The sequence below is a fragment of the Pyrgilauda ruficollis genome, unplaced genomic scaffold (genome assembly GCF_017590135.1).
Source record: "Pyrgilauda ruficollis isolate IOZ18807 unplaced genomic scaffold, ASM1759013v1 scaffold223, whole genome shotgun sequence".
NCBI lineage: Eukaryota > Metazoa > Chordata > Aves > Passeriformes > Passeridae > Pyrgilauda > Pyrgilauda ruficollis.
The window spans coordinates 240,030-267,932 of NW_024521762.1; the positions used below are offsets into that span (position 1 = coordinate 240,030).

At 39.4% G+C, this 27,903-nt stretch overlaps 1 protein-coding gene across 2 annotated transcripts in view; it reads left to right on the forward strand.

Annotated features, from left to right (window-relative positions):
- Nucleotides 1-27,903, forward strand: part of CDH8 (cadherin 8) — a 150,998-nt gene that overhangs the window by 70,146 nt on the left and 52,949 nt on the right. The window contains exons 4-7 of one of the 2 annotated variants that reach the window (XM_041468649.1): nt 2,159-2,278; nt 14,925-15,092; nt 18,870-19,057; nt 21,759-22,012. In XM_041468649.1, coding sequence (XP_041324583.1) covers nt 2,159-2,278; nt 14,925-15,092; nt 18,870-19,057; nt 21,759-22,012 — 730 coding nt within the window. The remainder of the gene's footprint in view (nt 1-2,158; nt 2,279-14,924; nt 15,093-18,869; nt 19,058-21,758; nt 22,013-27,903) is intronic. The other variant, XM_041468650.1, reaches the window with a different exon arrangement.

A 27,903-nucleotide genomic window follows, 5' to 3' on the forward strand; every position in this document is an offset into this window, starting at 1 on the left:
CTGGGGACCAAGGACAGATGATCCAGATCTCAGACCCAATAATTCTGTCCAGCCTCTGTTCTAGGCAGGCTCTCAAGTCATCACACATGTGAGACAATCCCATCAGCTACAGCTCCTCAAGCCTTGTAACTCCTGTGGCCAAGCAACCACGGTGCCTTCTGTCCCTCTCTTCCTGACACATCCCCACTCAAGCTTCCTGCAAACTCCCTCATTGTTGTTCCCTGTTTTCTGCAGCCTATGCTGTGGCCTCTCAGTGTGCCCAGGGCTGCTTCTCTCTTCCTCTGTCTATTGAAGGAGGGCATTGAAGTATCTCCTGTAGGCTGAGGCTGCTGGACTTGCCACAGGGCTGGGCACCACAAGTGTCACCTGTCCCCTTTATCATTTCCACTCACAGATGTCAGGAGTTGTCTGTTACTGTCTGGTTGCTGTCACTGGGCAGACAATAAATTTCTGATGTTAATTTCTCACAAACTAACCACCAAGCTGAGGACAAACTCCATTTCTCAGGCCCCATGACAGGTTAAAAACTACTCTCTTAAAGGTTAGGTGTTAAGATCACCTTTCAGCATCAAATACAGTTAAGCTTCAAACATGAACAGTTTGCATATTTATAAAACAGGTTCAGCAAGCATCTGTCAAAGAGAGATGTGACATAATATTCCTTTTCCATGGGATGTGCACAGCTGCAGGACTCCTCTGGCTCCTGCTGAGCCCAGGAGAGATGCTGGGGGAACATTTATCCTCTGCCTCCCTTTGCTGATATTCTCCCCTGTAAGAATGGGTACATTTACACCAGAAACAAATGACCAATACCAGCCAAAGCCATTTTTTTTTCTCTGGTGAGATGTATTTCTGCAACCCACATTCCCTTCACCGAGAATTATCCCATTAGTTCCACGTGGCAAACCTGCCACAGCTTCAGTCCCTGCAGGGCCTGTGCTCCCTGAGAGAGGTGTTCTCCATCCTCCCGAGCCCTGCCCTCCCAAAGCCAGCCCCACAGCTTGCCCTGGTGCTTGAAGTGCTCAGGTGGGAAATGGCAGCTCTTGGGTCATATGCAAATTGTATCTGGATATACAAACATTTCTCTAAATAATTTACATGTGCTGTAACCCACAAAACTGCCATGCAGGGAGAGAGGAAAAGGGAGAACAGGGCTGTGCAAAGGGATCTCCTTCCCTCTGCTCTGCTGTCCTGAAGGGCCATGGGATCAGGATTCACAGCACACACAGAGAAGGAGCTGGAGGCTATTTTTATTAGCATATCCAGAAAGGGTGATTTTTGGTGGGTGCTGTAATTATTTTCCTTTCTGAACATAATTCAGCCCTTAACCTTTCTTCTTCTCTTGCTTTCTCTCCCTCTGTAGATATTGTCTTTATTGTCAGCCTAATTAACGCCATCATACTTTAATGTCAGCCAAAAAAACCCTCTCTGCAGCAAACTTAATGCAACCAACTGAATTTCATTCCATTTTGCTTCTTACAGAAATGGCAAGTGCTATGTTGTCTAAGAAATAAAAAGGGTAATTTCCTTTCTTTTTTTTTCCTATTTATTTTTGTCAGAGTATGGAATTTATAACTCTGGCTGAACAATGGCCCCCTGAGTGGCAGAGACTCATTTCAGAGACAATTGTTGTTGTCCCAACTCTGTCACTGTGGCCACATCAAATCATTATCATGGCTGCAAGCCAAGGGAAGAAAAAAGAACCCTTTTTATTATTGTTTTTCTATCTGGTCTCTGTAACTTGGCAAAGTTCTTTTGAATGTGAATTTGCAAGTCTTAAATGCAACATATTATACTGTATTATTAACCTTGTGTTTTGTATCCCTTTGATATGATTCCTTTGCAAATGCTTGAAGACTACACAGATCTATTGGGTAGCTTTAAATGCATTCTACAAAGAAACTTTAAATAATACAGATACTAAAAGGGCTTTTATTTTACTCAGAAATTCAGGCTGCTGGCACACATCAGCTTGAAGGAAAATGTTTTGTTTCTGTTCCACAAGTAATATTTTAACTTGTTACTGATATTTTTCCTTCTTTTATTATTGTTATACAGCTCCCAAGGAAATGAATTTTTGTTTCAAATTAGTTTTTGAATAAGATATGCAAATTTCGAGTGAGTGTAAACATTAATTGTGTGTATTCTTTCTATTTAGGCACCTTTGTTACTAAAGTAACAGCTACAGATGCAGATGATCCAGTGTATGGAAATAGTGCCAAGCTGGTTTATAGCATTCTGGAAGGACAGCCTTACTTTTCTATTGAGCCCCATACAGGTAGGTGACTCTGCACAGCAACCCCCAGCTTGGGAAATCATCTCAGCTTGATCCAGGGGAGGCTTAGATTGGGGATTGGGGAAAATGTCTCCATGGGAAGGGTTGTGCAGCACTGGCACAGCTGCCCAGGCAGTGCTGGGGAGTGCCCATCCTGGAGGGATTTAAAGCTGTGTGGATGTGGCACCTGGGACCATGGACAAGGTGGGCTTGGCTCTGCTGGGGAATGCTTGGGATCAATGTTGCAGAGACTTTTTCCAACCTGGAGTAATTCTCTGGTTGTATTTGCAGAGGGGACCATCCCAGGCCTCCTGTGCCAGGAATGGTGTGGCCAGCAGGAGCAGGTTTTGATTCTGTGAATTCTGTGAATTCTGTGATTCTGTGAATTCTGAGTATCTCCTCACCCAGGTGTAACTCAGGTCTCACTTGTGTTCCTCAGAGTCCTGTCTCAGGGAAAAACACAGGGAGAACAGGGATTAATGGTGGTGGGGTGAAGGTGGTGGCGATGTCACAGAAGTTACTGGAGCACTGAAGGCAGAGGAGGAGCTGTGTGACAAAACTGCACAGGGAATGCAGGGCTTGGCCTGAGGGGTTTAAGGAGCATAATGTAATGTTCAGTGTGAGTCTGCAGCATACAGTTTAGCTTGGGAATTTCAGTGAATATATTTTATGCTTTCATTGAAAATTCTTTTTCTTTCTTGACTGGTTGGATCAATTTGGGGAGACAAAGAGTATCAATCATGAGTGTTGGTGTGAAGTTTTATTAGCATGCATTTAGGGTGACTATTTCTCTGTGGTTTTGTAGTCTTGAAAGTCATCTGAAAGAAGTGCCAATAAATCCATTTCCTCTTGTTTTCTGTACATTGGTTGTCCATATAGCAAATTAATTTAGTTATGTCTAAAAAGCAAGTTTTAAGGTGATTTGATAATTGCTAATATACTGTCATCTATTACTAGAAATCCTTTTAAATCACAGTGAGTGAAGCAGCTGTGATCTCCTAAGGAGAAGGAAATGAAAACTCTTTTCAAAACATACAAATATCCACCTGAATTTATACAGCTGCAAAGCAGTAAAGCAGGAGTACAAATTCTTGTCCTTGTGCAGAGTAACAAAACTATAAAAAAAATGCTCAGATAAATTATTAAAGGATGATTTTGATAGATTAAGTGAACTATGTTTTCTCATCAACATTAAACACAGCACTCTTGTAATCTTTAAAAGCTGGAATTTCTTGAAACCTTTCTGATGAAATTGCATGGAAAAATTATTTCCCATTCCTAGAAATTCCCTAACTTTATGGGACTTTATGTAAGTAGTGTGCATCAATAAATATTAATGGATTAGTCCAAAGCAGATTTTTCTGGTTGAAGGACAGCTATCCTGAATGTGAAAGGGATCTCTGGAATGTGATTCAGCCTTTTATTTTTACACTGCATGTAAAATAGAGTTTTACAGAGAAAAATTCTAGCACAGTACAATGGAAAAAGAGCAGCTTGTTCCAAAAATAAGTGTGTTAAGAGAGTGTTTATTAGTGAAGGCCCTTAGTTCCTGTGGCTCATTTGTCATAATCAAATCGAAATACAACGCTGACCATCAAGTATCAAAATATACTGTTTGGTTTCTTAAATATTACAAATGATTGCATGCAGTAACAACTTGTGTGAGCTGTCTTAATTAGAGGGGAATTGAGTGTACAGTTTTTCTCAGTTCCTACTTGGGAAAGTTAGTGCCTTAGCATGGGAACACGTCAGCTTTCCTAAAGGAGCTGAGAAGTGCATTCTCCACCTACGCAGATTTTCTTTGACAGAAAAATGGCCTGAAAGAAATATTCCAAATGTAAAAAAAAAATTCATTTTACTTAGTTTTCTTATTTGTACTGCATTAAACCCTAATGCTCAATCCAAAGAAATAACTATTCCTCACCTAGGAAAGCGGTTCCTGTTATCATGAAAGCCAGAGAGAGCTCCAAAGCCTCTTGGTGAACCTGAAAATCAGGGTTTTTCTCCTGTTTCACTGGCATTAATCCCCCCTCGTCCCTTCATTTCCAGCTACAACTATTCCTTTGCAGAGCAGTTCAGTTACCATGAAAATGACATGTTAGTGTCTAAGGGGAATTCAATGACAAAGAATTCAACTGTGGCCACAGTCCCCACGTGGCTTCATCTTATGGAGCTGCTTCTGAGTGAATTAACGTTTTCAGGTCCCCCAGTTTTCTAGATCTGTGGAGGACATCAGTTATGTTCTTTAATTCACTCTGACTGGGTTTCTGTGCTGAGGCTGTTCCCTGTTTCTTTGCCATCCCATTCTGCTTCATCTGCAGTGGGATCACCATCCTGCTCTCACCAAACAGCACACTTTGCTTTGTTTAGGGTATATAAAATATAAATCTACATGAAAGTTTAATCATTAATCCAACCAGATGCAGGTTGTTATGTAGAAGCTGCAGCTGCATATACAGGGTGAAGAAGATTGTTCTAAACCAAAATGTCCAAGCAAAGCAAATACGAAGTGTGCAGATTGTTTCTTTCTATTTGTCCAATCTTTGCAATGTGAACCATCACAACTCTCAGTAGCTAAGCCAGGAAAACACATTATCTTGTAGTCCTCAGGACTCTCAGGGGAGGTTTTTGTGTGGGAAGGTGTTTGGATACTGTTTGTGATGGTGTACAAATTAAAGCAGAGCAGGTATATTAGTATATCACCCCAAACAAATCAAACCTGAGGATGATCCTCCAAGTGTGGTACATATTTTAGGGTCTGAGGGTTGTTTGGGGTTTTTTGGGGGTGTGAGAGGGAATGTGGATGTGTGTATAACTGCATTTTCTCTGTGGTTACACTTCATTAGTGCCCTGATAAGTTGAAAGCCTTTTCAGTTAATTTGAAGCAGAATTGTTTCTGAGCACAGATATTGTGTCTTCCCCTAAATGGAATCAGCATTTCAAGAAATGGGCTGTGTGAGAGTGATCCACTTCAGAAAGTAAATATCTTCTGTCATTCATAGGAGTGTATCAAGTGTTATCAAAAGAATAGCCATTGAGAGCTGATCTGTTTACAGTTTTTCTAGATTACTGGCCTTTTGTCATGTTTCTTAGTAACCAAGAGTAAATGTAGATCTCTGCAGCTACCAACACCAGGGCAGTACTGTCTGTAATTTTTGATTTTCCTGGCTCAGAGTAAGGATTGTCTGACCTTCCTGCTTGGTTTTAATGGCAGGTGGAGATTGAACCATGAGGAATGATCCCAACCATGCCTCCTGATTCCTCTGCCTCTGTAACCCTCGGAGCAAAAAGAGAGAGCAGAGGAGCGGGGTGTGGCTTTGTGCCTGTGCTGAGGAAGGGTTGTCACACCTGAGGGTAAATGGCAGGAAATCAGGTGTTTGCTCTCCTGCATTTTGGTTCCTCCTGCCTTGGCAGGAGCTGGCAGTGCCCATATCTGAATCACTCTCAGCTGGAACTCACATTACTCAGTCTCCCCACTGAAACAATTCTATAATGCTGGGCACAAAGAAACAAGTGCTGGTGAGTGACCCATAAAACAATAATTTTCCATTACCTGAGATGAAAAATGCATATATTGCTGCAGTTCTGGTTTGCAATTTCTTGTGTAAGAGTTATAGACACATCAAAGGAGGTTATTTGGAAGTTATTTTACACTGAGTGCTCCGAATGTGGCTTAGGATAAATGCTTTTTTGATGGCTTGTTCTGAATATGTTTTGCTTTTTGTAGGTGAATTTTGTTATGACCACTGGTTTGTTGGATAGAGGGTGAATATAATTAATACATGACAAAGATACAGATTTGGTTTTTTTTTTTTCTGTGAGAGCCAAAACTTGCAATGTGATGGCATCAGATTAGTAACAAAACTCATGGTGGGCAGAAATATATTCCTTGTATCATTGTGGTTCCATCTCAGTAAGTGATGCCAGGCTCCCTGCCTAGTGTGTTTTATTTATAAAGGCACAGGAGCTGTATGGATTCTCTTATAATCTGAATGATGACAATACAAATGCTGGGAAAGGGGGTTCCTTAAGACTGCTAAAAGTAGCTGGAGCACACTTCTCACTTTTAAGCATTTTCAAGGATATTAAATCATGACTGTCAGCTTTAAAATAAGATTATCATAATGAAAAGTAATATGAAGTGACACTATGTTCTACAATATAGGGATGGCAGAGGAAACACGTTTTCAGCTGTGTCTGACTTATTTACATTTCACATGAACTTAAATAATGTCACTCCTACACATACCTGAAATATAGTTACATGAAGAAGGCAAATTACAGCAAAGCCCTACTGGCAATGGAAGGCACGTGGGATCAGTGGAGCACAAACACTTAATTTGGCTGAAAAATAACAGCTTTTAAGCACTGCCATCTTGGATATGGGCATTGGTACAAAGCCAAGGCTCAAGGAGGTAAAACTGAGATGGGTGGGAAAGTCAGCAGAGCCAGAAAGATGAAGACTCTCCTAATAGAACGTGGATATCTTTGGAGAGTGGATAACTGTGGGGTTTTCCCCTAGACCTGGTTTAACTTTCAGCTGGAAGAGCCCATGTCTTAAACAGCAGAGTTTTTAATTTAGTGTGTGGCCCTCTCTGGTCCACAGTGTTGAATCCCTGAAATCAGACCATAAATGAATAGGCCTGGGAGGAATGAAAACTTCACTCAACAGAAGCCAGGTTTGAATATTTTATTTTAATTTGCAGTCTTGCCTCCATTAGGACCTTATAATAGAGTCCAGCAGAATGGAAGCAGGTAAGGGAGCAAGAGGGAATAAACCAGCACCTTTTCAGTTACAGATATGGTTGTGATGTTCAGGCTATTTCTTCTGTCTGGTTGTTAATATCCAGTTCATTCCAGTGGTACAAGGTGCCCTCAGAATATTGTGTGTAGGGCTGATAAGAGCTGTCATCATTAAAAAAAAAACCCCAAAACCACTGCTGAGATACTGAGAAAGTTCAAAGCAGGGTAGCTAAGGCCAGGAGAATATTACTTATAATAAAAAAATTGATTGAAATAAATTTGTATAAACTGGATCAGAGGTGATTAAAGAAGGATATGAAATCACTGCACAAATATTTGAGAGGTGTTAATAAAAGAGAGACATGGGGACTGTTTTTGTAATTACTCATGATACAATGACAAGGAAGGAAGCACTTCAAGCTGGAGAGAAATGGGGAAACAGTTTTGGTCCAGGAAGGAATCTACTACTGCAACGGGAAAGTAATGAGCTGCTAGGAGCAGAACTCACTCGTGTTCAACAGAGCCTTCCTAAATAGTTCAGCTTCTAAATACTTTAGATCTAAACCCTCATGGGATTAGTGTAGAGAAAGTACTTGTTAGACATGAGTCAGAGGGTGGATTGAGCTGCTGCTTTCCAGCTCGTGTTATTGACTGCTGCTGCTGCCATGGCTGTGCCAGTTACTGCAGATTTAAGGTGAAGTAAACTCCTGAGTGAAATAATAAAAAGAGGCATGAACTTGGATGGGTGGGTGTTGTTGTGCTTTAGCAAGAGGTGTGTAGAAACTCCTTTCCATAGAATGGTAGTATCACAGAATCAGAGTGGTTTGGGTTGGAAGAAACCTTGAAGCTCATGTCATTGCACCCCTGCCATGGCAGGGACACCTTCCCCTAGCAGCAGGCAGGTGTGTGCAGATCCATGGAGCCCAGAGAGCAGCATTCCCAGGGCAGCAGTGTGGCTCAGGAGCATTCCCAGGGCAGCAGTGTGATTCTAGCTGCATTCCCAGGGCAGCAGTGTGGTTCTAGCAGCATTCCCAGGGAGCAGTGTGCCCCAGCAGCATTCCCAGGGAGCAGTGTGCCCCAGCAGCATTCCCAGGGCAGCAGTGTGCCCCAGCAGCATTCCCAGGGAGCAGTGTGCCCCAGCAGCATTCCCAGGGCAGCAGTGTGCCCCAGCAGCATTCCCAGGGAGCAGTGTGCCCCAGCACACTCAGGGTTCCTGCAGCACTCTGCTGCTCACTGCTGTGGCAGCGCTGCTGCCAGAGTCTGTTCTCACACTGCTGGGAGTCCTTTCATGTCTTTGTGTACCAAATAGTCTGTGCAACCCGAGGAGATGTGTCAAGGTGTTTGTGCCGAGGTGTTTGGTGGCCCTGTGAGTTGTCTTGGTGACAGCCCATTAGGAGAGGGCTGGGCTGGCAGAGGCAGAGCAGAGCTCAGTCAGTCCCGCAGCTCTCGCTCGTTAGCTCCAAGTACAAAGTGCAGCTATTATGGATCGGGGATTTAGGATTGGGCCCTTCAGTAGCACCGGGAGCTGTCCTTGCTGATTAATAAAGTAAGTGTAAAATCACTGCAAAGACGTTTGAAAACAGTTCTGCTGGTCTGCAGCTGGTAGAGCTGAGTGGCTTAAGATCAAGGCAGATTGGCATTTGGAAAGAAGCGATTTCTGCTTCTTGAGTTTATCAAATAATAGCAGTAACAAAAAAAGCTGATCCCACATATATTTCTTGCATTTCAGAGCAATAGCTCTATCATTTTAGAAAGCTTGTGAGGTACTTTGAACTTGACTGTTGCTCATGCTGGGTAGGAAAACGGGCAACATGTCTAAATAATGTGCTTCAAGGGCCTGAATTAGAGAGAAGAATTTGAACTACACAGCTGGAGCTAGAAAGCACCTGAAAAAGAATCCAAGGCTACTTTCTGTAAAGTGTCTGTTGTAATCACAGCTATTAGATTGCTACAAATAAAATCCTAAGGAAACGAGGTCATAAATGCAGTGCCAAATGTTTATTTACAGAATTTGTTCTCAGCTGGTGGGAGAGCGATCCTTTCACCATGCCATGAAAGGGTCCCAGGGAAAAGGGAACAGCTGGTAAGTAGAGCTGAAAGCTTTGAACCCATTCTCTAAACCCAGAGACAAGTTCACCTGAATTAAAAAGGCAACGTTAGGTGTTATCCAGCCATGTCCTATAGGATATACTTCTAGCAGAGTGCACGTAGACAACGGCAGGTAATTTCACAAGCAGTAAGAAACTTGCAGGGTCTATTTCAGAATGAAAACAAGGGTAGAAACTGCAAAGATTGTAGTAATATGGGTTAGAAGAGAAAAGACAATAAATCCTAGGCTAAAAACCCAAATGAATAAAACCATATTCAACCTTGAGCTCTCTGTTTACCAAAAAAGTGCCATCTTCCCATACACTTTCTAAAAATAAGCATTGGAATAAAATGTGTACACTATTAGATTCTCTATTGAAAATACGAAAATGGCACAGAAATAGGAAATGTAATATAGCATTTGATTCTTTAGCTAGTCATTATTTTTGCTGAGTTTAATGTCTTTGATTTGAAATCTATCTAGATCTGAATGTAGTTCACACAATTTCTGTAATTAATAACTTTTATAGAAAGTTAGGCAGCATTGCTAGTGATTGCAGATATGTTTCCTGTCTTGCTTAGAAACAAAGTAAGAAATTAGAAGATTTGATAATAATTCTTATTAAGGAGATTATGATAAAGGTAAATAAAATTAAAAATAGTGCATCAGTATTCGTGTATCACATAATCAAACAACGTTTTTTAAAACTTTGAGTAAAGGTAGTTATGATCTACTAATTTTTTTAAAATTGTGGCTCAAGTTTTCCACAGGTCTACAAGTAAACATTTTTTATGGACTGCTAAAACACCACTGAGATCACTGTGCTTCACGGGAATACAGAAGCCACTCATGGCTCTGAAGAAATTGCAGGATTGATTTTCAGGAGTTTGGGTCCTAAATGACTGTTATATTTAATAAGAATCTCCACCAAGATTCTAGCACGGAAGAAAGATCAAAGCAATTACTTAGCTCTTGCAAAATGAAGTAGGGAAAGTTCCAAAGTATCAAAGTATTCAAGCTGAAATAGCAGGAAGTCTTCCACAAAGCATGTGTGAGATGAATGGGATGCTTGAGAAAGGCTTTTCAGGAGCAGGTTCCAATTTTGCATAGTGCTTGCTTGGTTTTGTTCCATGTGCTCAATTATTATTATGTATAGTTTTATAGCATTATCATAAAGAGATCTTTAAAAAAATGGAGACAAAAGTGAAAGCCAGGTCCTTCTTACTGTTGCTTTTTTTGCTTCTTTCTTTTCATGAGCTGCAGCCTCTGCCACTTTGCCTCCTTTCCCCTGGACTTTTTCAGTGACACAGTGGATATTCTTCCAAATGGGTTTTTGAATGTAGTCCCCAGGGGTGCATTTTAACTGATTCAAGTTGTGAGGCAGATTGTGCAAATTGCTCAGGGTGTGCAGTCAGGACCACTGCAAAAGTAAATCCCCTTCTGCAGCTGCTTTATTTGCAGTGGGACTGTTCAGGAAAAGCAACTCAGCCACAAAAACAAAAACAAAAACAAAAAAAGAAAAACAAAAAAAAAAGGCACTTCAGTATTTAGAGGTTTCATGCTTGGAAGGAATAGTTTGCTTCTTGACTTCTTTACCTTCCAAGCTGTTTCCTGTTCTTTCCAGCCTGAGGGAGAGGATCTGTAGGGAAATTCTGGGGGGTGCATGTTCAGTGGTTGTACCACATGTCTGTGTATGTTTTCATGGCAGCAAAGTTTGGGAATTATTTCAGGCTACAAGGAGACAAAGCCTTGACTTAGACATTATGGAGGGAAGGAACCTCGAGTGAGAATGCAGTGAGTGCCATTGGCTCCAAAAAGGATCAGATTTGCCCTTCCCATTCTTGGCAGATGGTTGACTGATACATTCTTAAAAACTTGCAGGAATGGGAACGCGGCAAGTTCTACAGGCAGCCTCTGTGGGTACTCCCCTAATGTTCAACCAAACTCTCTCTTGGTGCAGCTGAAACCCATTTTGGGGTTATATTTTAGGTCCATTATTTCTTCTCTTATCCCCAGTAGAAAAGGAGAGTAGTTCCCAGTAATTTTTACATATTTGGCTGTAAAAGCTCTCCATATACTTCCCTGACTATATAAATCAATATTTTTTTTTTTAAACTGGACCCACTGTTCCAGCTGCAGCCTTACCTGTGTGAGTGCACTGGAAAGACTATTCCACACTTCTTGCACATAACATACTAACTAATATACCAAGAAATGCTTGAGCACTTTTATCAGCAAGTTGCTGTTGTCTCACATTCAGCTCATTTTGACTCCACATTCTCTTCTGTCTTGTGAGTCATCTGCTCTATTGTAATTGGGAAGTTAATTGTTTCCCTCACACAAAATGCTTTTTGCTTGCCAAATTGAGTTGCATCCTGCTATTTTAGACTCTCCAAATTGTGAAAATTGTTTTGAACGCTAATCCTGTTCTTCCTGTACTTGCAATGGCTCCCAACTTTGTGTCATCTGAAAGGCTTGATAAGTTCTCCCTGCCTTCTGGCTTTCAGGAAATATTGAATGATTCTAGAAGCAGAACAAACCCCATGAACCACGTCATCCATCTCTCCACTTGACAGTAAGGCATTGATAACTGTTCTGAATACAATCTTTCAGCAGGCATCTACCTGCCTTACATTAGTTTATGGTAATTCTCTCGCTTTTGAACTACCCCTGTTTGGCACATCTCCTTCTCATCCATCACTGCATGCTGAAAGTGATTATGATTTTATTCTCCATTTGTTTCTGGGTTGAACTGAAGCAGAGCAGGTTGAATGCTCAGTGAGTTAATGTTCTGTGTGCTGGGTGTGTGTTGGTATTTGGTGAGCCTGGATTGTGTTCTAAAAATAAACAGATGGTTCCAGTGCTTCCTGCAAGCTTGGCCTGAGGACTGGTGAATAAAGCAAAAGAACAAATAAATATCCTTGAGATTCTCCATGCAGAACTCTTCTAGCCTGTATTTGTCTTGATCATGGTAGATGAGGATGGAGCTTTTTGTTGTTTATAAATTTGCCTCCTAAGAGGTATCAGCACTCGCCTGTTGCTGACCACAATTCTATAGATTCTGAATGTAGTGGCAACAATCAGCCTGTGTAATTTGGATAGATTTGGTTCTTAAAAACCTGCAGTTCCTCTTACAGTAATTTAAATAGTAAACTTCTTTTTAGCCTTTTATTGTGTTTGAAATGGAAACTTGACTTTGACTCAGCTTCTGGCAGGTGGTTTATGGTCTGTGACAGTGGATATGTATAAAACTGTTGAAACAACAGCTTGTGTTAGTACCTTTATACAGAAAAAAGAACCCCAACATTTTTGTGTCTTAAAAGCCAAAATTTAAATTTCTATTTTGGCACTTCTGAAGGTATTCAATCTGCCTGATATATTTCAAACCATAGGCAGGGGCTAAACTGTTCAATACATCAAGAGACAAATTAAAATACCTGTCTGGGAAAAACCATCAATTTAGTGAAATAATCGACTTTTCTCAGTGGAAACTGCAGAATACAAAATATGGCATCTGATACAACTCATCTGTAGGCTAGAGCTAACTATGTAAATTAGGTTAAAAAACCAAAACAAACATAGAAACTCTGCCTAAAAAAATAATGGAGATAAAGTACAGTACACTTAATGCAAGCCCTATTGAAATAAGGGTTCATTGATATTTAGATCTGCTATATTAGCGAAAAAAATGAATGTGAACCAAATTCTGATAGCCAAGTTTGCATTAGAATGCATTTTATGAGTCATTTCACTTATAACAATAGACTTATTTGCAGAATGCATCATTATTATTCTTCAGTAGTTACCCAGTCAGTCCAAACCAGCCACAACTGTCAGATGCTTTTAGAATTAAGCATCATTTACTTTCCTTATCCAGGCTGCCATGGAGGAAATGACCCTACTCTTTCACTGACTGTATTTTGCACCTATCAAATCTGATAAATGGGGTTTATTGTTCCCCTGCTTTCACTCAGAAAACTTAACACAAGCATTTTCTTCAGTGTGTGGCAGAATAATGTGGGCTCCCTCCTGAGGCACTTTTACCTGCTGGGCCATTGGCCTTGAAGCTCCAAACCCCTCTTACTGTGGGTTTTTATTACCTGTGCTGGAATAAAAACTCACTAATTGAGAGTTTTCCTGTCCCTCTCTCATGTTGCTGTGCCACCTGCTGCAGGTGACCCTTCCTTGGCAGAGGGGCTGGACCTGCTGATCTCCAGAGGTCCCTTCCAACCCCAGCCCTCCTGTGGCTCTCAGTTCCTTGGGAATAAAAGATTTCTCTGCCCTGGCTGCTGCAGACGTAAGGCAGAGCTTTCATTTTCCTGCAGAATTATAAAATATGTGAGGCAACAACCAAAAATATTGCATGGAAAAAAATTACAAGAGTGTAGGTTCCAAGCCTGCTCTGATGTTATATTTGGTGGTTTATGGAGGAAGTGTATTGCTTTATCAGAAATGCCTTACACCCCCTTGATCTTAGTGTGGTCCTCCGCCATGAAAAGAAGGTCTGATCAGGCTCTTAGTATTAGATTGTTAAAGATAAAGGGATATTTCATAAATAGTAGCATTTTCTTTATAATTTGTAAATTTTAGAATTTACTACAAGGCATCTCTATTAATGCAAAAAGACAATTTCTTTATTCTATATGAATAGGTAATCTCAGCATTTCAGCCAGACTGTCATTTCTAAAAAGCTTGGCTAGTACAACCCTGTGCCAGACAAAAGAGTAAGAGGTGGATGAAGTCTCCACAGCTACTCCAATCCCAACAAAGAAAACAAAAGATTTGTTGTGTTACTGTCAGTGTCTGCAAAAAAGCCACTATTTTTAAATGGAATTTTTAAAAAATGGATTAAAAAAAAAAGGCCATATTACAATTGAACATTTGGAATTGTTTTCCCTAGGTTTAGTGGGGCTTCTTTAGTCCCTTATGATCTTATGGTTATGGTGGACTTTACTAAACTGCAAAGAGCACTATTTAAATTTATCTTTAAACATTTAGTATTACACTTTCAATACATATTGTGAATGTGTTAGCACATTACAGGTGGAAAGATTTTGGAAAGAAAAAATAATTATTTCTTCTACTACATGTCCACTAAATGTATAGGGTTTACAGTGGATCTGGCCCCAGAATTAACCAAACTCTCCATTGTTGTTATTTCCTTCAGCCCACTGACATTTTATATTTTGGTATACAGCAGATCATTGAATTTATCTAGGTTTAAAAACTTCTTACCTGATAAAGTAGGTGATGGCAGCTTCCTATTCCACAGGTGACCCCCTTGAGCAGTGAGTGGAGTCTGTCTTTCTTCTGTTCAAATTTAGGCACTCAGTTTAAGGCTTAAGAGTACAGCTGTGGCCTGCAATATACATAGTAGCAGATTAAATAATGGGTTTGGGTTTAAATTATTTTAAACAATATGAACAGATGTGTTTAACAGTGTTCACAGAGTCAGCTTTCTATGTGGTTGACTTCTGTTTGGGAATTCTGTGGGGAAAAGATGGGTTTCTGTGGGAGGTAGGGCAGACACCAAGAAGTTTGTCAGGAATAGAATGAAAAAGAAATATGTATCACAGCTATGATTAAGTCTTGGGTTTTGAACCACAGTTTCAGTGCACTTCTAATTAAATCAAGGTAAGTGGCCTCTAATACAATTTTTTTCAAAATCTCAAATTCTTTTTCATTCTTTGTATTATGAGGCAACCTAACTGGACCTTTGACATTTTTTGTATACCAATATTTGCATATATCCATAAAAACAGCTGCAAACTGAATTTGTGTCTGTACCTGATTGTTTCCTCCCCCCCATTATTGTAGCTATAATTAAAACAGCTCTTCCCAACATGGACAGAGAAGCCAAAGAAGAATATTTTGTGGTCATCCAAGCCAAGGACATGGGAGGACATATGGGTGGACTCTCTGGAACTACAACAGTGACAATTACCCTCAGTGATGTGAATGACAATCCTCCTAAGTTTGCACAGAGTAAGTGCCATGTGTGTGTGCTCCTATATGAGAAGCTATTATTGTTGGTTTGGGTTTTTTTAATCAAGTCATTTTATTTTAAATCTTCATATTGCCTGGGTTATTAATGTAATTTAAAAGATGTAGTTGTGACTAGAGAAAGGTTAATTGTCCTCTGCCTGATTAAGGGCTTAGGAAAGAGGGAGTTATGTCCACAACAGTGTACAGATCTCTGCCTTCCTTGTTACCCCTCTTGCATCCACCCAAAAGGGCCTGGACACTGCTGAAAACATATTTATTTCCTCTCAGTGCAGTTGTTTCTGTATGCTTTGTTGCTTCCATCTCATGCAGACAAGTGACACCACCAGTAAAAGACACATATAACAGATAAAAGGAATAAAAGCCTTGACTAATTAGGCAATACTGAAGAAAACAAAGGAGATAAGTCTGAATCTAGATAATTGTTGATCTTTAATTCAAAATCCATATTTTCTACTGTGGTTCCAATGGGTATCTTGCTGAGCTAGGTTAAAATGAGTTGGCATCCTGCTGAGATTCTCTGCAAGCTTTGTAGCCTATTTCCAAGATGAAGACAAAAAATAAAAAAAGAGGAAGAAAAGCATAATGACTGGATTGATTTTATTTGGAGCGGGTGCAACCTAATACACTCTTAGAAACTTAGCATTTTATCCAGCTTGTTCTGGAAAATTAAAGTTAAATGTTTTTGAGGCTGCATCTAGATTTTGCATCATTTTTGTTTTCCTAGAAGTATGTTTTTCTAACAAGGTGCTCAGGGGGCCAGCATAAAGTTAATTTTTTTCCATCTATGGATGACTTCAACTCCACTTTTGCTCTGTTCTGAGAACACAGAGTAAAATGGATTTGTCCTACTGCTCAGCAAATGATAAATCTGCTTCTGTAGCCTGTAGAAAATGTACATAGAGATGGAGAGAGAGAGAGAAATCTAATACAAATAAGCAGAGGCAAAAGCTTATTTTCAAAATATATATTTTATTACCTCATCTTAGTGGTTTTTAACAGATAAGCACTCTGCACAATAAAAGGTTTTCTCTCATAAAGCAGGAAATGCATAGATGTTTTACTTTGTGTCCCGTTGCATTGCCTTTCCCTGCGCTAGTGTTTTCCAAGAATTTCCCTAACAATGCAATGTCTACAGATGAACTCTATCACCAGCCTGCAGAGGGATGTCTCTTTTATACCTGCAGTGTCCTGTGCCTCCATCTCAGGGAGCACAGACCTGCCTTTGCCAGCCTACCTGGCTTTTATATTTTACAGCACTGCCTCAGGAAGCCTTTGGCTGCCAATGTGGCGAAAGTGTGACCTGGAAATCAGCAGCACAGCTGGTCCAAACTGGGGGCAGCCCAGGAGCACAGCATGTGGGGGTGAAACTGCCCTTTCCCAGTGCTTTTGGGGACAATGGCACACTGACCAGCAAGGCTGCATCCTTATCCCTGGTATACATTTGCTCCTGGATGAGTTTTCCTGCAGCAAAGAGGAAGGTGCTGCCTCTGAAGCTGTTACAGCCCTTGCAGGATTTGAGTTTCCCCTAAGAATAACCACTGACCATTATGCAAATTCTTTAGGAAAAAAGCCCTGCCTGTTTTACCACTGGGTATTCTGTATTTTTTGCTTTAATGATGAGCCATAGTAACATTAGAGCTGGGTGTTATTACAAATTCTGCCTTTTGAAAGGCAGCATTCTGAGCTGGCTGCCCAGCACCACAGATTAGCCACGACTCTGCCCTTGGACAAGAGCTGAGCAAGTCTGGCTTTTTTTTTTTTTTTTTTTTTTTTTTTTACCTTTTTAAAGCCATTTTTTTTTTTTTTTTTTTTACACTGTTGAAGCACAGTTTGCATTTGCCTGGAAAGGAAAATAAGAAAGGATCAAACTTACAATAAGCCCGACCAGAATGAAATCGAAATTCATAAGATGTAATACATGCTGCTTGCACAATAAATGGTAATGAGCTCAGGAAACAGGGTGTTATATCAGGTTATTGTTTCCAGGCAGGACAGAAATGTATATTTATGGTTTGATTTCAGAGCGTTAGCCTCCTGGGTTTTAGAAATGAAAAAGATGAACTTTCACTACTTCTGTGATCTCTCTGAAATAATTTTAGAGGCGTTTTATAAGTCACTGAAGTTTTTAACCTGGCAGTTTAGCACAGAATTGTAATGAGGGGAACTGTGTGCTGCTGTGGAAACCCAGGGCTTTCAAAGATGCCCAGCGTGGATATTTTGGTCAGCTCAGCACTACGACACAATTCATAATTCTGGAGAGGAATTTGTGTAAAAGAGTAAGCTGCATCATAATTTTTAATTTTTTCTTAATATTTTGTAAGCTATTTTAATAAAACTGAGAGCAAAATTTCAACTTAACAATGCAATCAGCTGTATCTGGAGATTTAAACCACAAAGTGTGGACAGCAGAGTAAATGATGAATGCATAATTTAATCTCCCAAGGCACTTCATTTCTTTGGCTGCTCATTGTTTTTGAGCCATTATGGATATTCTGAGCAATCTTGATGATCACCAAATTATCTCTAATAATTTAGCCTGGGAACATTAAAAACAAGTCACTTTGGGACTTCATTGTGTAGCTAATACATGTATTTGTGAATTCCTCAGTTTCTGTCCTATTTTCAACTGTTGCTACTGCAATCACCTACAACAGGTGAAGCAACAACTCCAGAACATTGTTTTTGGGAAATTATTAGCTGCACTTAACAGAGTGTCCTAGAACAACAGGGAGGACAGAGAAGAACAAGGCCAGAATCCTGTGTCAAAACCTGTTTTAATAGTCTTTTCTATTATCCTTGAGTTCTTTCTGCCTATTTTAACTCCTGAGCAGCATTTTGTTTGATTAGCTCATGTATTAACCTTAACTTCAATAAGAGTCAATTATAAAGATGTAGAAATATGAGGACTCTAGAAGGAATTTTGGGTATAAAATGTTTATCTTCTGGTTTTTTAGAGTACTGTTAAGAGCAAGGAGATACCCATTTTCTTTTGTATTTTGGGTTTTGCCTTAAAAAATTCTACTTAAAATAATAGATCTAAATAGATTTTTGATGCTTTTTAGCTTAAAAGGTTTGAAGCAGGTGTAAGAAAAAATAAAACATTGACAATTTGAATAGCAATTTCAGATGAATTTTAGTGTAACTCTGCAACAAATAGTAAACACAGTAATGATTGCTATGAAAAGTTATTGTTTCCAGTAAAGGAAAAAAAAATTGGGGTGTTGCTTGAATGTTTCCTGATTAGTTTCTGACCACAAAAGAGAGGTGGAAGGGTTTAAACAAACAAAATCAAATTGCATTTTTAAAAGTAGTAAATATTTAAAGATATGTAGAAAATAGTTGAAGTTATGTAAGCATTTGCACAAAAGATTTTTAAAGAATTAAACCCAGTTTTTTTGTGGAGTAAAAGCCAAATTTTCTTGGCTGAATTTTAACTCCTTGTCAATAAGATATCTGTATAAAAAAGTAAGTTCTGCAGTGTTGAAAGGAGCTCAATATTTGTGTTTGCCAACACAAAACATCCCTGCAAGGCAGAAGGAGGAAACTGCTGGAATGGAAAGGATGCTCACCTACAGTGAAGTGAATATTCTTGTGTGAGGACCACACTGTGCTGCTTTCAGTCAATAACTTATGTAAATGGGGCTTGGATCAGCTGCAGATCTCAAGAGTTGGCACTGGGGACGTGTAAACATTGAAGAGCACACAGGGGACATCGGGAGCAGCTGTAATGTTTAGTCTTTTCCTCTTATTTGTAAGGTCTCTATCACTTCTCAGTAATGGAAGATGTTGCTCTTGGTGAACCAATAGGAAGGGTGAAAGCAAATGACCTGGATATTGGAGAAAATGCTAAATCATCCTATGATATTATTGAAGGAGATGGAATGGATGTGTTTGAGATTACTACGGATGCCCAAACTCAGGATGGCATTATTAGAGTGAGAAAGGTAAATCATATCTCTGTTAAAAACATAAATGTTTATTGTACATGCAACTACCCAGCCAGACTCGGCTCTGTGAGAAGATGCTGGATTTCCAGGGATTCTTTCATCTATGGATGAGGTGTCCAGCCAGTGGAGTGATGAAAAAGAGTCTACTGGCCATGTTCCTTTGAATTTTCATAGAGAAAATTGACCACTGGGGAGACATCCATGGGTGCTGGAAATGTTAATCTTATCCAGGCTCCCATGTGGCCACAGGATGCAAGTTTTGCTTCCTTGGATCCAAAGGAGAAGAGTAGATGAAATTCCATTTTGGTGGTGGTTTAAACTTCTGTAAAATTTTGGCTGAGTATTCATCAAATAACTTCTCTGCATTATTTGATTTCTTGTGTAGCTGTTCAGAGAAAAATAAATCACAGTGCATTAATTAAATTACCTGATATGTGAGAGCTTAGTCTTTCACCTTTTTCTCATGTTGAACTGTCTTCACTCAATGAACAGGGATTTCAGTGAATTTTATTAAGGAGATTGATAGTTGCACATGAGAAGTGTCAAATTTGAGCCCTCAAGAAAACCATGTTGCCTTTTCTATGCTTTTACAGTCTTGAAGTGTGCAAGGTGAGGTATTTGCATGTACACAACAAAACCACCACCCAATTATCTACAGAAATATGAGGAGAGGCAACGTAGAAGAAAACTCCTCTAGTAAAGCCAGGGAAACATTAATTGCAGATTTAATTGTCACTATTTTCTGGGGAAGGACAAAAAGCTGTTCCTCATGCTGTGTTCTGAAAATAGGGAATTAATATAATTTATAGCTGTGGCAGAGGGTTTTAACTGCATAGCACAGATCACTCTAAATGAATCTTTGTTTATAAAAAACAAAAGTAAACAAAACCCAAACCATGATACTCCAGTGAGAAAAGGTGAATCCAATGAGCACAGGTAATTAATATTCCACTTGTACCTGTCATGAAAGAGGTCAGACAGATTGCCTGTCAAAACTTTGTGTTTTCTCTTTCTCAGTGAGTAGGTCAGCACTCTAGCTTTATAATAAACTGATGTATATTTATCTAAATTTACATTTGTTTTTCTAAAGAGAAAATTATGATATACATCCCAGCTCTTCCTTACTGTTATTTATTGTATGCTGTGGCCTCTCCTGTAAGCTGAGGCAATTAGCCTTTTGCCCCAGTTCCCTTGGCTTTATTTCATAACTGAATCTCAACCATAATGTTGTTTCATATTTTCATTTTGACAGCCATAATAATTTTGGTTCTACTCCAGTAGATGATGTATGGAGGGTACTGCTCACCAACAGATTTTCTTCAGCATAAAATCATGGGCTTTAGACAATGCTGAGTAAATTTTCAATATGATATTCTGATTAGGCATGACTAAATGTATTGGGGTGCTGTCATTTCTGTAAAGCATATGAAAAGCAATTGAAAAAGTGCTACAGGAGCCATGATTGGCAAATTGTGAATATGCTGATTTGTAAATCCCCATTCATAATTTCAAAAGGGTACTAATTTAAGAGCTGCAAAAGAAGCAAGATTTTCTTGTGTTTACTAGAATTTGTGAGAAAGAGCAAATCCCATTAGAGCTTGATTCATACCTGAAAAAAATCCACAGAATTTGAAGATATACATATTGAAGGCTTTGACAGACTTCCTGAAGATTCCTGTTTGTGCTCTTGCTGGTATTTGCATTACAGATTCAGAGTGTCTATGTCCTCTTCTTTTTATCCCTGAGACATTATAATGCAAATCTTAATATCTTTCCAATGCTTGGCAATTTGCATCTTTGAAATTTGAATCGTTGTGAGACACAAGAGAATTATGAAGTGAATATACTGATGTGCTTCAAGACACAAACTTGAATCTCCCATAATGAAAAAGTCTACCACTCAAAAGTGTCACAGATTTGGGGTTTATTTGGTATTTCAGTCCCTTAAATCCACAGAGTTTTCATCTTTTATGAGTTAATACAGGACTGTAAAATAGTAAAAACAGTGGTAATATGACAGGCATATTGATAGAATAAAGTAATTTGTTTTGTGATTCTGTCTGTGGAAAAAAAAAAAAAAAGATAAAAGATACAGAAGTAGAAATTGCTACAGTTTTAAGAAATTCCTGAGAGATGTCTACCTCATTTAGTCCTATAAACTGAAATACAGAGGTACTTGTAGTGCAAGAATATTGAAGTACCTTCTCATATGATTAGCTCTACATTTTGCCTCCCCTGTCCAACAAAAAATAATTTCTAGTTCTTTGCATTTCTCACATTGTTCTGGAAGTAATAAAATATTTATTCTTTGTGGAACCAGTTGAATTTATTTTCTTATCTCCAGCCAGTAAAGCACTGATGAAGTGCATTATTGGTATGCAACTCGTGTCATCGCAAACAAATTTGTAGTATTTGTCTGATATGTAATTGTAATGGTATAATTCATGAGAGGGAATATTTCAGTAAATTTCTTGTGAAAAACAAGGAAACAGTGCTGTTTTCTCTGAAGCTGGTAAATAAAGAGATATCTTGATGTGCCTAGAAAATCTGGAGGCTGGGCTTCTGGGAGAGGGAAGTGACTGCATTAAAACTCGTTCCATGTGCTCAGAAATGCACATAACTCCAATCCATCAGCATTACAATGACTTGTTCTCTGTGGCCATCAGTGAATGACATTTATCTTTGTCCTTTTCAACAGCCACTGGACTTTGAGACCAAAAAGTCCTACACCCTGAAGGTGGAGGCAGCCAACATTCACATCGACCCTCGCTTCCTCAGCGGGGGCCCCTTCAAGGACACAGCAACCGTGAAGATCGTGGTGGAGGATGCTGATGAGCCCCCAGTCTTCTCCTCACCCACTTACCTTCTGGAAGTGCATGAAAATGCTGCTCTCAACTCTGTGCTGGGGCAGGTGACAGCCCACGACCCTGATGTGTCTTCCAGCCCTATAAGGTAGGGTTGCTTTAAAGGGTTCTTTGGGAATGCTGCTGGCAGATCCCAAGTGTATTTCCCCACTCACTGTGTGGCTGTTTTCATGCTGTTCTGTTTCTGTGGAAATGCCTGGACAGGATTTAGTTTATGATGTTAGATTTATCAGTTCAGATCATTTTCAAAGTCCTCAAAATGCTCCTTGCCATAGGAGTAGTCTTATAAAACAGAGGAATGCAGTGAAAATAAGAAATGTGAGTGGTTCTTATGAGAAATGAGGTTGGATGGGGTTGAATCATCAGAGTGTATCTCTGCAGTGAATTTAAATAATCCAGTAGTGTCTGCACTAACAATACTGAGTTTGTGCCATGCAGTTGTAAGGTTGTCAGAACATATTTTGTATTCCTTTGTCTAAAGCCATTCCTGGTTTAAAGATACAAAGTCAGAGATGATTATGCCCATATGACTCCTGCATCTTCAGTTTATAATATTTTCCCCTTTTGATCTAATTTGAACAAAATCTTTTATTCCAGTTGGATCAGATCAGTGGGTTTTATCTAATTTGATGAGCACACGTGTTCCCCTCCCCCTTGGTAGTGATTGCTTGGTGTGGTGAGTGCTCCAAAGCACATTCTGCTCTGTGTAGTACTGCCTGCTAAAAGCGTTAGGAAAACCAACACCAACATGTGGAATTCATAGCAAAAGTATATGTGGAGAGAGTCTATTTAATAGTAATCATCACTGTGCATTGCTGCCTCAGGGAATTTAAGCCAGGCAAGTAGTCAGCAGCATCAGGAGGATGATGTTAGCTGTTATAATCCATCATTTTCTATCACTATCATTTTCTAATCATTGTCACTTCCATCAGGTTTGTTGCAGAGCTGGACTTTAAACCTTTATATAGAGGTCCTGCATGATGCATATCATAGCATAGTGTCTTCAAAATTAGAAATTCAGAAGTGCCAACACGTATGGATGCTTGGAGTCTTGTGTGTGAAGATGTTGGAGAGTATGTTTGAGTTTAACACAACTTCCTCCTGAGGGACAGCTCTGATCTCTACTCCCTGGGCTAGGGACAGCACCCAGGGAACAGCTGGAGATCAGGGAAAGGTTCTGCTTCCCAGAGGTGCTGGCACTGCCCAGGCTCCCAGGGAATGGGCACAGCCCTGAGGCTGCCAGAGCTCCAAGAGCGTTTGGAGAGCGCTGCCAGGGATGCCCAGGGGGGATTGCTGGAGGGTCTGCCAGGGAGAGGATCAGACTCAGTGATGGGGTTTTTTGAAGGAGTTTTGAACGAGTTAGACATGGGACCTCTGAGTTTTTTAGATAACGTGATTTATTTTTCTTCTACATAGGCAGCAAGGGTGAGTTCATCTCACATCTTCACCACATGGTTCAGAAGGTCACAAGACCTTTAGTTACCAGACCTTTTAAGGAGCTATTGACCAATAAAACATTGCCAACAAGGATATTTATGTTTTTGACCCAATCCTTAAATATTTCATCTTATGGACTCATGGTACAGCATAAGCTTTCTAAGTTAGTCATGTTATAACACAAACCTACAGTGCTCCATTCTAAACTCCTTGTTTACCTTTGTAGCTACTTTTATTTTTTCTGTATCTTAAAGTCTAAATCTCTAAACTTTACTTAGCTTAACGTGTCTCTGGTCTAAATTATAAATCCACATCTTGCTTCTGTCACCTATGTTTGGAAGCCTTTTCCAAGGTCTCAGATCAAATCCTGTATTTAATTCTAAGCTTTTCCTTACAGGTCCAGAGTTCTGAGAATTCCCTGCATTTCAGGTTCTAACACTCAATAATCCTTGTGGGTCCCTTCCTACTCAGGGTGTCCTCTGATTCTATGATTCTCATTTCTAAATCAGACCAGTGCTCCATTCTAAACTCCTTGTTTACCTTTGTAGCTACTTTTATTTTTTCTGTATCTTAAAGTCTAAATCTCTAAACTTTACTTAGCTTAATGTGTCTCTGGTCTAAACTATAAATCCACATTCTTGCTTCTGTCACCTATGTTTGGAAGCCTTTTCCAAGGTCTCAGATCAAATCCTGTATTTAATTCTAAGCTTTTCCTTACAGGTCCAGAGTTCTGAGAATTCCCTGCATTTCAGGTTCTAACACTCAATAATCCTTGTGGGTCCCTTCCTACTCAGGGTGTCCTCTGATTCTATGATTCTCATTTCTAAATCAGACTTTCAAAAGCAGATAAACACAGCATCAGCTGCGTCATAAAATCATCATAGATTCCTAAACAAAAATACCGTAGAACATCAGGGTTCGATCTGTCACAGTTGAAGCAGTGGCTCCATCCCTGATTTTTTTGCTGCTGCCCACTGTGAAAAAGACAAAAAAGATCCTCTGTGAGGAATGTGAGACCAGCCATGGTGACAGCAAGTCTCTTCCCTGTATTCCAGCTCCACAGTAATCTCTCTCTCAGTGGAACCTCAGCTCCTTCCCTCTGCCCTGCTCTGCTTTGCTCTTGCCTCGGTCCTGGCTCCTCTGTCTCTGCCCCATCCCCTCTGTTCCTCACCCCAGCCTGCCTCCACCCCTGCTGCACTCTTACCTTGGCTGCTTTTCCACTCTTGTTCTGCTGCCCTGGAATTTTTTTTTCTCACTTGCCTCAAACTCTTAATAATTCAGACCTTTTACAAACCTACCCCTGTTCTAACACTTAGCCTTTTTATTCTGTCCAAGCCCAAAAAACGGATCTGAGTAAAAGACTTATCTAGTTTCTACTTTTTCATCATTTTATAAATCAAGAGACCTTCAAACTTCTAAAAACACAAATACTTTGTGTTTGGAAACTGAATTAGAATGTTATTGCTCATCAAGTCATACAAAACACTTAGCATACGTGAAACAGAACTGGCCAAAATTCATTACATTTTTTAAAAAAGGTAATTTATTAGTATGATTTATATATTTTCTTTAAATAATAGATACAGTACTTAAGATTTTATGTTTTCTAAAATATTGGCTTCATAACCAATTAAGGAATATACAGAGCCCAATTTTCTGTGCAACTTTTTTGCTCTTGCTTGCTTACCTGATTAATTTGGCTTTATCTGGGAGAGCTCTAGAAAGCTCAAGTTCTTCTATTTTTTTCCCATTTTTCCATAAAAATATTTTAAGGACAGAAAACATTTCAAGTTAGTAATTCTACTATTAAAAGAGGGAAAATAGTAGTTGGAGATAAGTAGGGAGCAGAAATACAATTCCTTTCTCTCCAGTTTGGAACAAAATAGAAAGCTGGCAGGTTCTAACAGAAACATATTCAAGCACTGGTTTTATTGGTTGGAATCTACATTTCAGGTGTTTCTTCTGTTATTGTATCATGTATATGACGCAGATTTTATGCATATTTTCTATGACACCAAAAATATCAAACTTTAGTTAAAAATCTGAAAAATTACAACAAGCTGTTCTAAAGCTGATGGACTGTTTTAATGTTAGTGTTGCCTGGCCTTTTTAAAATCCCTTTTTTTTTTTCCCTTCAAAACAGAATTTTAGCATGCCACAATGAATTGTACTTCAAGGAAATTACATTTTTTCAATAGATATCTGTTCTATCAATATTTAGCTTAGACAGAGCTACTGTGTACATTTGTTATAAAAACCCAGGCAGCACAAACAAAATATGAATCACCTTCTGTGCTCCCAATAGCACGTCTGCTTTGCATTAGTCTGATACACAAAGGCTCCACACATTCAGAGGATTGCAGTGCCACAAATGAAATCAAACTTGGATATCTCTGAACATGGGAAGAGTCTGATAATTGAGTCAAAGGATAAAATGTTAAAGAATTTTAAAAAGTTATTATCAAATACAGCCTGGAAAGAAGGTTGTGGTCTCAGGGGAAGGTGTCCTTGCCCAAGGCAGAGGGTGGAACGAGATGATCTTTAGGATCCCTTCCAACCCAGACTATTCTTTTGCTTTCTTTTTTCTTTTTTTTTTTAAGGGGAAAAAAAATTGTTTTTCCTAATTTCTAACCAATTCACCAGTAGTTTGCTTTTAATGCTTGCTTAGAAAATATAAAGCATTGTCTGAACTTTCTCTCACTTGACCTAAAGGCACAAAGCCTCTCAGCCTTTGGGGCTGTCCTGTGCAGAGCCAGGTGCTGGAATTCAATTATCCTTGTGGGTTAGGATATTCTGTGATTCTATGATATTTTTTTCTAATCTATCAGCTTTAAAATACACCAGTTCTTTTTGGTCCTTACTGGCATGCTGCTTAAGGGCCTCCTGTTTTTTTAAGGCTGATGGTGAAAATGCTTTACAGATTGGGTAATAATTGCAGTTTGTTGTGTTCCAGCCCAGTACATGCAGGATTTTGTGTCAGGGCCACATCTGGATGCATGCCTCTCCTTTGGGGAAGGGGCCCAGTGAGTCCAGCTGAGCTGTGAGGCTTTGCTGTGGCTGGTGTGGGCAGGGTGGAGCAGCTCTAGCCCGGGAATGTCATCCCCTGCTGGCACAGCTGTGGGCCCCAGCAGTGCCCACTCCATGCTCCTGCTGTTACTTTATAAGGAAGCTCTCTTCATCTGCAGTGAGTTATGTTGGACAAAGCGTGATCCAGGCACACAGCAAAACACATGAGCAATAATGTTTCTTCCTATACTTCAAGTGCCCTCCTATAAATTACTGCCCTTCAGTGGCTTTCTCTATGCAGAGATAAGATTCACTGGAGCTGGTTTTCCCCATTCCTTTTGGCAGAGATTTCATCTTTGGCAGCAACTGATCATTTTCTTAATTCACAGCAGGCCTTAAAAACCCAGATCCAATATTTTGTACCTCCCCAATGGTGCAGTTGTTTATCTGTCACTAAGTACCCTGTCCAATCTGCCTGGCATTAATAAAAATGGAGATTTACCACTCCTGTGGTGTCAGTGCTGGGGTGTCAAATCTCAGCAGGAGCAGCAAAAAAAAAGGTTTTTGTTCCTATTTACATTAGTGCAAATAAGGAGTAGATAAAATAAGTTATAACAGCAGCAGTGCAAGAGCAGGACTGAGAATCCTTTCCAGGCTTCTGTTAAACCACTGTGGGGTTGTTCCTATAATTGCCATAGCAGACTCATAAACTAACCCAAACTTCCCAATAACCTGTGCTGGCTTTATGGCAATTTCAAAAGATATTATTTCCCAAGATATTATTTTCTCATTTTTAGAGAAATATATGTTTTATGTATGTTTTATGGATCTGACAATGCATTCCCATTAAAAAGAGTTACAACACCATTATCATGAAAAGGAAGCTGCAAATGTATCATTAGTTTTCCCAGATTTATGACACTGCAGATTTTATTTTTTGGTTTTGTAACAAATATTTATCACATTAAAATCAGGAGAGGGTTTTACCTCTTTGTTGTCTTGCAAAGACACACAACTTATGTTAAAAATGTTTCCTCTTGAATTTCTGGGTTTGTCTTGTGAGTAAATACTGCTGGGATGAGATGAAATGTGGTATAATAAACTCACAAATGTGTCACTCCCTCTTTTATAACTTCAAAACCTGCATGGCAGGAAGGCCGTGAGTGGAAGTTTAAGGAAGGATTGATCCTTAGAGAAAAACTGACTTTCCTCAGTGGTATTTATGCCAAGCCCAGGTCAACTAAACACTGAATACCATATGAGCATTTCACATTTTATTTTGTTTGTGGACTGGGAAAATTTCTTATATGCTTGGATTCAGCAGAGTGCTTTCAGCATCATTGCATAAAACTTGAAAATGAAAAGACAGTTTTAAGTGATGACTTCTTACAAAGACTTGATTGCTGTCTTTTCTTGTATTTTCTTGAGTGAAATCTTAAACCTGTGAAAGGTTGTAAGGTATTTTTTACTAACTTCACTAGTACCAGAATTTTACTTCTAATACTTTAATTGGAACTAGGGAGACATCAAAATACA